The following is a 12,642-nucleotide window of genomic DNA, read 5'->3' as shown; positions in this document are numbered from 1 at the left end:
AGCCTTAACTATATTTAATGCTTCATACTCAGTACAGCCATAATTGCTATCATCTACAGGCTTAAGCCATGCTCCCTTATTTATTGGCTCATTGTTCTCCCATGGCAGCCCTCTTGCAATCTTCTTCTAAGTGTACCAGGATGAGCTGCCTTGGGTGCTACACAAAACTGCGTAGACAGGCAGAATATAACTTTTACAAAAGCCTTACAGAGTAACCAGCCAGCATAGTCTTTATGAATTATGTGGTTGTTATCCCAACCCAAATTACCTAGATGATGATGGTAGACATAAAGAATAATTGTCATTATTTGTATAATTAGACTAATATTGTTAAATAGTTATGGAGGTGATCTCAGTATCTTCAATATCTGGGCATATCCCCTTTTCTTTTCCTATCAATATGGGATCTTATCAGTCACTTGCAGAGATATATGTAATTTCACCTGTGCTTATGTGAAGTTATTACCGTGTCTATTATTTCCATTTCAATTAGCACAGTCAATCTGCAAGATTTGAAGGCTTCATGACTCTATATTTTGTTTTCCCATATATACAAAATCGGTTTTAATCTCTTATGTCTATACACTGCAGAATTTTCCCAAACTTTTTTTTAAGGTGATCTTTTTTTTAAAAAGAAAAAAGGTATTATTCACATTTGAGGAATTGAGGGATTTTAAAAAATGTTTTTGGTCAAGTTGCTAAAATACCTGTCATATCTTTCAACTGTATATTAAAAGAAGGTGTACTATGAAGCCCTTTCCCAATGTATGTTATAAATAACAAATTTAAATATATCCAAGAACACATGTATATTTGGAGAAAAAGATGTATGCCCTAGAAGGCACTGGGGTTAATATACATGCAAAAGCCAGCCTTTTTTCTCCTCGTTTTCTCTGCGAAACAAGTATCAACAACAAATGCACCAGTCTTATACAGTAGTCCATTTTTAAAAGTTGCTTTTTTAATTGCACAAAGCAGAGTGGTTGCATTCTCTCTAACAAGAAGAAGCTGCAAGTGTTGATATGACTAATTTCAGTGATGGATGGAAGTATGTTCAGAAAAGTTCAAGGTCTCCATTTGTTTAAGCAAACCAGACATTTGGATCTAGTCAAAGTTGTTCACAATCAACTTTGTTTTTTAAAACTTTGTTGGACTGACAACGCTAATCGTCAAAGCTGGAATATCTACTTTTCTGATCTTGGTCTCAGTTATGTCTGCTTCAGCCTCTGTTCTAATTCATGTTGCTGCTTAATCAATCGTTCTATTTCGGTTCCAAGAGTTTGTAGGTTATCCTTTGAAGAAAAAAGACACAAATTAATTGTTAGCAGAGCTTCCAATATTTAAATTCAAATAGAGCTATCTAGACTTTCAGAATTTATTTAAGCATATTATCTGAACTAGCATATATGCGTAAGATACAACAAGATGTATTAACTTACGTCCTGCATTTTTAATTAACGCAAAACTGCTAAATTAACCATGATAATCCTAATTTGTTCTACATTTCTGATTCAAGAATTCAATCTCTATTATTTAAAACATTCCTTTAAAAAGAAGCACTCTCTTATTTAAATTTTGTTGAAATCATCACCAACAAAATAAAATATTTCAGATGCCTTAACAGTACTATATTATTATGGAATAGTACAGAATACTATATATTTTAAAAAAGCAAATTTAAAATGACAACATCAAGCAAAAGAAAACCTGATTAAAGCTGATTTAATTTATTTGAATTTCTTACTTTCTTAGTCAAATCTAAGTTCTTAATTTAATTCATATAAAGACTTATATAAAAAGGTTCAGCATCAATCGGATAATACTTTTTCATATGTTCCTTTGGAATTAATGAGTGGGATTCTGGTTATTTCAATTAGTTATTTCAATTAGTTAGAAAGTAAAAAATGTAATAGCTAGAGCCATAACCTTTTAAACTAAAACACTCATCTCTTCAATACTAACATTTATTTTTTTTATTTATCATTTGTCTTCTATGCCATCACCTTGCCAAGGAGATTCTAGCAGGCTTATAGTCATACAATTAAAATACCATATAAAACATTAAAATAATAAATAAGAACCGGGCTCTGAAAACTGTAAAAATATATCGAGAAACTTTCATTTTCCAGTCAGGCTTTGAAATAGACATTTTGGTCTAGTCCAGGGGTGTCCAACCTTGGCAACTTTAAGCCTGGAGGACTTTAACTCCCAGCTTTGCTGGCTGGGGAATTCTGGGAGTTAAAGTCCTCCAGGCTTAAAGTTGCCAAGGTTGGACACCCCTGGTCTAGTCAGTCATGAGAAGATTTGTTTAAGTACAGATTAGTCCTAAAAGAGATAGAGGTGATGAATTCCAATTTGTACTATCCTAGTTGGTGACTACGGAATTGGCCTACTTTTGTCCTTGCCCTCTTTTTAAAACTTCTAGTTCTAACAGGAGTAAAATTGCCCAAACTTGCTGACATTGCTGTGGGCCCTGCATGTTAACAGAGAGATTTGTGGCCAGTGCTTCAAGGACAACATTGCCTTGGAATACCTGTTACCAGCAGAAATAATGGGTGAGGAGTTTCTCACATGTACATTTAAAGTCTCCACAATAAAATTCTATTTCCCCAACAGAGTCCTTGTGTTCCTGAAGGGAAATCCTCATCTTTCCTAACCAGAAAGACACACCTGAGAGGCTTCATTTTTTGGGATAAATAAGATTCCTTCTTTTGTTAAACATCTCATACAATAATTTAATTATATATTTATTTCATTTTGCTTAAAGCAACAATATACCCAAAGTTAAAACCATTCTCCTAACTGTTCTGAAAACTACTTCCCAGTGTGTTTATAGAGTAAAAACCCTAATTCTAATCAAATTTCTTTTACTGTAGCTTTAGTCTTTTTTTCTTAATGGAAATTGCTATACAAACCCATTGTTCATTTTCCTGCATAGTCCCTATAGTAATCTTCACTGTCCTACAATTTTAAAACTACTGTGAAACGGTGCACGGTATTTTATAAAGTGTATTGTGGGACATTATTTTAATACTCACTTTTAAGGTAATGTTTTTCAATAAGGTATCCTCCAGGACTGCCTGAAGTTTCCTGTTTATCTCCAGAGAGAGTTCTAATGTGAGTCCGCTGTCTGCCGGGTGTGATGTATAGAGAGAGGCCATGATCCCACCTCGCCGACTTAAATGTACTTTATTGAAATCCGATGCTTCAGATGAAAGTGTGCCAGCTTCCTCCCGCAAAATGTAACTCTGGATTATTCTGCAAAAAAAAAAAACCCGAAGTAGCGTAAGACAATGTCACAGAAAAGTTTGGCCCTTCTGGGAAGATTCTGATTCATTTGCATTGCTCTTAGCGTTAACTAACAAAATCCATTTATTACGCTTTACCCAGAGCACGATTCTTGAAAATGTCAAGAATGGGAAGTCCTGTACTGTAATTTTGGAAGAATGGATTAGGCTGTTATTTATCCCTGGGCAACCACTACTGATTAAAGACAATGGAACTCTGAATACATGCTTATGGAATTCAACTCTCTATCCCAAATCAGAAACAAGGATATGTTTAACATAAGTCACAGTGACATACTTTGTGGATGTAATGGCTTACAAACCAGACAGACTGAGTTTACAGATAGCCCTAAGCCAAATCAAAGGATACTACAGGCTAAGGTGGCTCAGGGCAATGCATGAACCTAGACACTGAACCTTAAAAGTTTTGCACCACATGGATGCAACTTTTTGGGCAGGTTGCACAGTCCAGTATGCCAAACGATTAACAGAAAGCTTTCTATAATATATATGTTAAAATGTAATGTGTGAACTGCCATAATATCATTCATTTACTTTTTCTTTGTTCAGCATCTTTATATATTCAAATTACCTCTGCTCAACCATTTCTTGAGTCATTTCTTTTCTCCTAACTTGAACTAGATCATCCTTATGCAATTTCCGAACACTTGCAATTCCCTGGGGTCTTCACACTTGATATACAGTTCATGCAAACTCCAGTAACTTAATCATAGCTAGTCAATGGCAAGAAAAGAATATGAAACTCTCAAAAAATGTATCTTTTCAGTCAAAAATATATAAAACTAAGGAATAAGTTTGTGTCTAAGTTATACTTCCAGAGTTACCATTAATATACAAAGCTGATTTGTAAAAAATGTCTTATGTGATCATTTCTACCAAAAATCATTTACCAGTAGTAGCTCCAGATGGCAAGAGCTCTGTTTGCAAATGACAAAATATCACCACAGAGCTAATTCGGTAAATTCTTAGAAACTTTTCCACATTGGATATTGTTTTAAGTATCAGAACTTTGTACCATGTAAGTTTCAATTAACAGTTACAAAGTTAGAGATTTGTAATGATATATTCTGCCAGGGTACATATTGAACATTTCATTGCAATTACGTGCAGCCACACAATTCATTCAGAATATTGAATGGCAGAGTTAACACAAATATTTTTATATGAACTTGAAGAGTTTTTAGCTCTAAAGTAAGCCAGTGAAAGGCACAGAGCAGGAATAAATTCAAGCTAATGACTTTCTAGCTAGTAATTACTTTTGATTCAGTTTATTATGGACTATTTTCAGAATCCATTACATCAGGGATCCCAACCTTTTCGGCCAGCGCGGCCCGGTTCCGGCGTCAGCTGAGCATGCCATGCTCCGGTTCCAGCGTCAGCTTGGCGCCGCCATCTTTTTTGACGAAAAATCACTTCCGGTGACATCACCGAGATGATTTTCGATCCAGTGAAAGCACAGAGCAGGAATAAATTCAAGCTAATGACTTTCTAGCTAGTAATTACTTTTGATTCAGTTTATTATGGACTATTTTCAGAATCCATTACATACCTTTTCATAATAGCACTGACTATGTTATATACATCAAAACATAAAGGTTACATTTCTACAGTTTAGTCATCATTGCTATCTTCATTTAATTTCAGAGCAAGTTCCATTTATTATTAACAGTGTCTTTTTACTGAATTCATATATAAGGCTGGGAAATGGAAATTTTCTTTTTATAGTATACGTGTCTTTTTCCTTATTCAATAAACAGTGAAATACCTGGGGCTATTTGGAAAAGGTTACCACTATTTGAACTTTTACTTCCCTAATGTGCTGTGGGCAATACTAGGATTTTTCTGTGCCTTTTTCTTTTCCTATCTAATGAGAAGTACATACTTGGTTTTTTTCCGGATTTCTTCTACTAGTTGTTTGATATGATCCTCCATGAACTCCATCTTTTCATTTTTTCGAGCATGTGCTTTCTGCAGTCTTACTATCCGCTCAATCAAGACAGTTTTGTCCACTTCAGGAAAATGATCAACTACTACTGAAGAGCCAGTGTTTTCTGGTGAACGATCTTCATTGCTGCTCCGAGCATTAAGGGACCCTGCCAAACCAAGTGCATATTAATTGGATGGTCCAGTTTTAAGAAAAATCTCCCTCCTCCCACCTATCCCTTTGATTCTTCCTTTCCCCCCCAAGTGTGTATCTTCAGAAGTTCCTGTTTTGTCTCTGTTCAGAAACTAACAGCATTCATTAAAGTTGCAGTTCTTTAAATAGAATTAATTTTGGGAAGAAAAATAAGAAAGAGTTGGAAATGGCAGCCAAAACCACTTTGAACCTCAAGGTGAATATTTGATACCAGTTATAGATCACACAGATTGTTGGAAAGTTCTACACCAAGAACTAATACTTTATTTTTAGCTTGAAAGTTTTATAGAAAAAAATATATTTTAAAGCAACAGGGTCAACCTGTATTGCATAAACTGAGTCTTCATTTGTGTATATTCAACTTTTCAGACAGTAGTTTTAAATCACCAAAATCTTATTCAGAGGAATTTAAAAAAACCCTTAGAGATGAAAGATCAAAATTTTCAAGGATTACTTAGGTTTTCCACCTCACAGAGCCACAACTGCATTTCATGCAGACTTCGCAAACTAAGCCAGTTTTTAAAGATCTCCCTGACTCCATTTGTTCTGTTTGTGTGTTCATTTTGCAATAAAGAACATATGGGTCTCATTTTTTGTGGGACTCTTGGGCAGAATGACTGAGATATGGAAATCAGAACGAAACAAAAGAACATTGAATGTCAGCAAAAGAAGAAAAAAGAATCTTATGACATCCAGAAATTGCTTGGGTATGAAATCGCCTACAGATAAATGAAGATGGTATACTTAAAAAACTGAAAATATAGCAGAGTCAGCTTGTGCTACCCTTAAAATATCAGCAATGGTATGTCAGTAATTGCATAAAGTAATGGGGATCTCAGCAGGGAAGCTCACATAATACAGTTTTTGTTGGCTAAAAATTAGCTAGGCTTGGAAAATTCATCACAACAGGTGAGTCAACTATAGAAAATTGAAGTGTACAAACGGCATATAATATAACACATTATATACATAAGCAATTTTGAAATGATTTGCATTTACCACTTTGACTTAAAGTATTGTCATTTATTAATACATTCTTATAGCTGTACAGTACACAATTTTCAAAATTTGCCTAAGTTTATCCCACAAGATGTTAGCGTGAAATTATTCTGGATCTGGAAGATCATAGAAACATTATGCTTTCAGGGAAAAATCAAGACAGGTAGTTACTGCTAATTTTGGGATTGGGCTTCATAAGAAATTCAACATTTACGTATTCAAGTATGCATGCCATGAACCGTAAGAAATTTTAAACAATTGCTGGGGAAGAATGTATCCTTCATGGCAGATTTTTAAGCTGTAGCTTATTTTATTAGCATTAGCATAGCTTTGTTTCTTCACAAACCCAGAAAAATAACTCACCTGATGAGCTGGAACGACTCCCCATGCTGCTAACTTCTTTATCACAACTGCCATTTTCAAGGTTATCCAATTTTCTTCGTGCTAATGAAACAAAACATAAGAAGTTTGATGCAAAGCTGATATTTAATTCATAGGTCAAATAAACACCACAGAAGCCAATGTTTGAGAAATGTTAACCTTGCTGAAGTTGCTTGGTGAGATCTTTAAGATTTGCAGCATGCTTTCGCTTCTGCGTCATGAGTTCATCTTTTAATTCCTCTGCCTTGGTGTTCAAGTCTGCAAATGATTTCTGTTGAGATGCTAATTCCATCTCCAGCATCTGGACCTTGTTTCCGTGGAGATCACCTTCTTTCTTCAACTTATTTTCCTGAAAAATGACATATAATCAGCGATTCCTTTCCAGGTATTTCATATAATTTAAACTACTGTTTTTTTTTTTGTTTTTGTTTTAAAAGAGATTCAAGACCAACTTGCAAAGTTTGGTCTGCTGAATGATTTGTCTGGTTCGTCCTACTCAATTTGTTCCAGGCCAATAGATTGTCCCCCTTTTTTTTTTTTTAGCAACATGGATTTATCATGGAAAGCAGAAAATAAGCATAATTGTTATGTAGAAATTTAATCTTTAGAGTGTGGTTCAGGAATGACTATTTCATTTTAATAAGGATTTCAGTATGGGCTGTAGAACAGAAAACATTCATACTAAATTAAGCAATAAGACAGAATAAAATAAGACTCTTTTAAACCAATGTTGGTCAAAATTACTAAACACTATATAGAATAAAATGTATTTTCTTCTTCCTTTGAAAGTCATTTAAAGGGATAATCTCCCATGGGAAGAGATTCAAAACAAGGGCTTCCCAGATCTTGCAAATCATAAAGCATATCCTAAACCCTAAAAGCAAAAGTTGCATTTTGCAGGTTAACTATTTATTATCCATTGGCAGTCCATAGTTCCCTACATCCACATAGGAATTGAAGTTTATTGTCATGTTATGCTTTATTGAACAAATGGAAATGAAGTGCAAGCAAGATATGGCTCCTATTGTTAAGGAGAAAACTGAACTCTATGATTCACATGAAAACTATTTAAAATGGATCAAATTCACTTAGGAGGAACCAAATGTGCTCCTTGACCCACAGACCACAGGATTTGCAGGTAGTGCTTATGGAAGAATAGTGAAATATTTCACTAGTACTTCAATTTACCAATTCATCTCTTGCTTGATTAGCAAGTTCCAGCTGATTCTGAGACTCTCGCTCCATGAAGATTAGCTTATCAAGCTGCATCTGTAAGGAGTTGGTTTCTGACTGGAGTTGGGCATTCTTCGTAGTTAGCTTTTCAGTGAACACTAACAGTTCAGATTCTCTTTTCCGGCTGCCATCTATGTCCTTCTGGAAGTCATTAAGCAGAGTATTCAGACTATCCACTTCTTCCTTCCAAGAGTTCATTTCTTGTTCATCTCTAAATCAAATATATATTTTAAAGAGTAAAATGAAGAGCAAACCAAGCAAGTAAATATCTCTTTCTGGTTTAGCTCTGCTGGGCAAATACAAATTGTACAACTGAAAACACATTACCAATACCTGCAGAGTACCCTTATCCCACCCTCATTTCTTTTGCTTAAAACAGACAATAAAAACAGAAAACGTATCGAACAATAGTAGACCAGTTACACTAGTCTGGATCAAATCTTGGTATGTGAAAACCTGCTCCAAATATAAGATATTTATTACCTACTTAAGCAAGTAGTCATAGAAACTTAGAACATGAGGTGATTCATAGCAATTAAATAGTTTTAACTGCTAAAAGAAAATGTATTTGATGGCAGGAATGTCACTTCTAATATTAGGAGGTTACACACACCAGCTTCAAACTACAAGCACACCAACAATATTTTGTGGAAATGGGTTTCAGTTTTAATTGGCAAGAAATGCTTATGTTACACATAGCAAATCCAAAGGGAAATTGGTTGACACTGAAACATTCCAGATAATTATCATTTATAAAACCTGTGAGCTATCTATGATGGTTCTCCAAATATATAATAGTTACCTTTATTTAATATGTTATGAAATACACAGAAAAGTTATGGTAAATTATCAATTTAGATACACACAATAAGATAGAATAAAACTTATCTTTGCAAATGTTACTGAAAAGATATGTGATTTTAATTTTTTAAGAATGATTCATTTTAAGCTTGTAAACACACACTAAAAAGAGAATGCTTATCCTTCTTATTTCAAAAATGAGATCATATCATTTCAAATAGCTAAACTAGCCAGAATTTGTAGCCCTGAATAAAGACATATGTGTTTATATAAATAAAATAACAAAATACTAAATAATTAAAGATATATAAAATAGAAATCATTTTATTTATTGTTATAGCCTAACTATAACATTATTTTTTTTTCTTTTGAACGTGCCATTACAATAATTTAAACACAAAGCTACATTGCATTGCAACAAGTTTTAGAAATATTAAACAATAGCATTCTGACTTTGAAATATCCCGGTTTGTGTTCAAAACAATTATTTCATATTCAAAACACAAATTGCTTCAAGCATTTTGAAAATGGTTAAATCAGATCATTTTGAACATGAAATTTGCAACGAAGTATTGCTTGGTATTCGTGAAGTTACATAATCAAGTTAATTTTATTTTTAAAAATCACTGTTTATTATTGTGGAAATTATTTTGTTGCACCAGACAGAATGTTTCAAATTGAATGCTCTACAAAAAAAATATTTCCATTGTTTAAAATAAAACAAAGAATTAACAATTTAACCTTTGTACCTTTGATGTTGCTCCTGCAGCAGGTCTACGGTTTTCACTTTCTCCAGCAAATTATGAATCTCAGCTTTCTGTCGATTAATAAGTTCTCTGTATTTTGATAACTCATCTTCTGTTCTCAACCGTTCATCTTCTAAACACTTGACCTAATAAAGAAACAAAGCAATTCATCAACATAAATAGCATTTTATATATTTCATTAGTTTTTCAGGGCATTAAAATATGTTGCTGAACAGACATGCTAGATAATATTCAGCCTACTTTTTTTTCTTTTTCTTTTCATTTGCTGCTTTCTCTTCCAAAAGATTCCAGAACTATTTTGGAAGTTTGCACTTTCATCTCACAAAATAAGTTAACCTGATAAATCTCGATTTGTTAAAAGAAGCCAAATGTGAGCTGTCAATTATAAGGTGCCTTATTTTAATTAACTATTGCTCATAATACAGACATAACACTAAATTACAATTAATCTAAAACTGAGCAGGAAGCTTTGAATCTCCTCAATTTTACAAGAGCAAAAATGGATTACTGTATGAGACCTGTTCATTCTAGAAATGAAAAACTCAATTGACTTGTCAATGAAATGTAATCATTATGATGAACTAAGAAAGAATTCATATTTGGGAAAACGTATGATCCTTTGTTAGGAGTTTTTGGTGTGTGTGGTTTTAGGCCTCCAAATTGGAGAAAATACATTCACATTATAAAGTAACTAAATGGGTAAGTGAAGTGGGTTTCAACTTGTCCTTAAGTAATCAACAATGGATGAATGGTTTAGAAAAAATGAATGAACGAATAAACAAACAAATAAACAAACTCTTCTTTTTGAATAACAGCAGTCCCATAAAGTATGGAAATCTTGTGGATACTTCTTCTAGAACAGGGATTCTGTTTCTTCTTGAACAGGGGTGTCAAACTCAGAGAGTCATGTTGTTGTCACGTGACCTATCACAACTTTCCCCCCACTTTTGCTAAAACAGGGGTGGGCATGGCCAGCATGTGACACATCTGGCCCGCAGGTTGAGTTTGACACCTCTGTTCTAGAAGAAACAAAAGTTCAAAGAAAATAATATCCTGGGCCTTGGCAGAAACTTAAGGTTTATGGCAAACACTCTCTCATAGTTGTGTATGGCTGCAAGAGAATAGTGGTGTATGGCTGCAAGAGAATAAGCCCTCCAGTAGTATCACAGATGCTGTCCCCAATAAAGCAGATGAAAATATTGTATTTCTAGTACTAGGCAAATGTGCAATTAACCCAACAATGTTGTATTGTTAGCTGCAATATTTTGCATTTACATATTTATTGCATAAACTTTTATTTAAAAATTGGATTTCATTTTTAAAAAGGATTACTAATCTTCCATCCTTACCTCCCCAGCCCTTGATTTTGAATAATGAAGAAAAATGAAGCCGTGAAAGTTAGCAAGAAAAATAGCAAGAATTAGATCAACCTTAGCAGCTGGTGATTCTGTCAAGCTTTTGAACACTGAAATATTTCACAAAGCTATCCAACTGTTATTTGAAGACTCTGCTGTTCAGGGAAGTCACATTTTTCAACAAAAGAATAGGAAATGAAGGTTGCTACAATATGTTGGGACTTCAGCAATTCATGATAATTATATGGAATGCATAAAATTAAATAGCTCATAAAACAGAATACCTTTTCAATAACTAGACATTTTGAACTGTCCCTAATTTGCTTATAACATTGACTTTGTAGGCGGAGTTTGGCTGACTTTTATGATAATTCTTGGATTTAAACTCAAAAAAGCTTAGTATTGCCCTTATAGCTGTACTACAATTTCAGAAGTAGCTTAATAGCCATAGAAAAATTAACTCTTCCACATGTGAATTCTAGAAGATAAAATATTTTAGAGATGGGGTCTCCAACCTTGGCAACTTTGAAAATTGAAGTCCGCCAGGCTTAAAGTTGCCAAGATTGGAGACCTCTATTTTAGAGTTTATAGTTTCATATATGCTTTCAGGTCCTAATTTATAGAAGCAAGAACTCTTAAAGAATTAACTATTCAACAAGTATATCTGCATTAGACCCTTGCACTGTGGGTTGCCTTTCAATTTGCTACTGTCTAATTTGTATTTGATATCCAAATGATGACACTGAGTTAGATCATCTCTGGGCACACGGTTAAGTAAAATCAATTCATTGAGGACACTCAACAGTACATCTCTGTCTTGGGTTATCCATCAAGGGCTTTTGCTGTCCAGGTTCTTTTCTAGTAGTTTTAGGGCTCGACTCTGGAGCCTTTCCATCTCTGACTCTGGATGGAATTGCTCTTCCACTGTTCATGTGCAATTTAGGGCACTCAAAACCCTGGCTACACTAAAGGGTTGCTTTTCATGATCCTCTACCTACCTAACCTACCTTCCTATCTATCTTGTGAGCACAATATAGGGTCACAATGCTGAGATACATAGCTGTATATTTTCAAAAAATAAACAAACCATATGTACAACCATGTTAAAGAATCCTTGACATCACCATTCTCCTTACAGCTAAGTTCCATTTTCTTACCTTTGTCCTTAATGTTCGCAATTCATCCATGCCTTCCTTAAATGTCCTCTTCACATCTTCAAGTTCTTTTATCTTGGCATGATGGACCTTTGGAAGGGGGAAAAAAATCCCAAGACATATCTCTGTTTAATTTGGAGAAATGATTTTCAGCTTTCGTCCTCTTAGATGTGATTTTTATCAGATCTCTTTTTCTCATTATCTAGCAGCAATATTTAATTTTTACAAAAAAGCTAAAACTGATGCAAGTAATACACTGTACCTCTAGGTGATCAGATTTCTCTTGCAATTGTTTCTCCAGTTCTCCTTTGGTAAGTCGAAGTTTTACGTCCAATTCATTGGATTTAATTTCTTCAGACTCCTAACAGTGTCACAGATGAAAAGTTGAAAAAACATAAAGATAAGCTTAGGAAGCAGACTTAAATGCTCTCTCCAGAACCCTATATAGCTATAACAATAGCACTTAGACTTATATACCGCTTCACAGTGCTTTACAGCCGTCTCTAA

At 34.1% G+C, this 12,642-nt stretch overlaps 1 protein-coding gene across 1 annotated transcript in view; it reads right to left on the bottom strand.

Annotated features, from left to right (window-relative positions):
- Positions 1 to 939: 939 nt before the first annotated feature.
- Positions 940 to 12,642, bottom strand: part of CCDC186 (coiled-coil domain containing 186) — a 35,280-nt gene continuing 23,577 nt past the window's right edge. Inside the window, exons 8-16 of the mRNA XM_026670344.2 lie at positions 12,398 to 12,496; positions 12,139 to 12,225; positions 9,609 to 9,751; positions 8,014 to 8,269; positions 6,985 to 7,174; positions 6,808 to 6,888; positions 5,191 to 5,401; positions 3,039 to 3,258; positions 940 to 1,292 (exon numbers count right to left, since the gene is read on the bottom strand). Of these exons, the coding sequence (XP_026526129.1) occupies positions 1,209 to 1,292; positions 3,039 to 3,258; positions 5,191 to 5,401; positions 6,808 to 6,888; positions 6,985 to 7,174; positions 8,014 to 8,269; positions 9,609 to 9,751; positions 12,139 to 12,225; positions 12,398 to 12,496 (1,371 nt within the window). The 3' untranslated portion in view covers positions 940 to 1,208. The remainder of the gene's footprint in view (positions 1,293 to 3,038; positions 3,259 to 5,190; positions 5,402 to 6,807; positions 6,889 to 6,984; positions 7,175 to 8,013; positions 8,270 to 9,608; positions 9,752 to 12,138; positions 12,226 to 12,397; positions 12,497 to 12,642) is intronic.

Source organism: Notechis scutatus, chromosome 4 (assembly GCF_049901735.1).
Source record: "Notechis scutatus isolate UNSWTSFEM ecotype Mainland chromosome 4, rNotScu1.2, whole genome shotgun sequence".
Lineage (NCBI taxonomy): Eukaryota > Metazoa > Chordata > Lepidosauria > Squamata > Elapidae > Notechis > Notechis scutatus.
The sequence above is the reverse complement of the archived record's forward strand: the minus strand, read 5'-3'. Positions and strand labels throughout refer to the sequence as shown.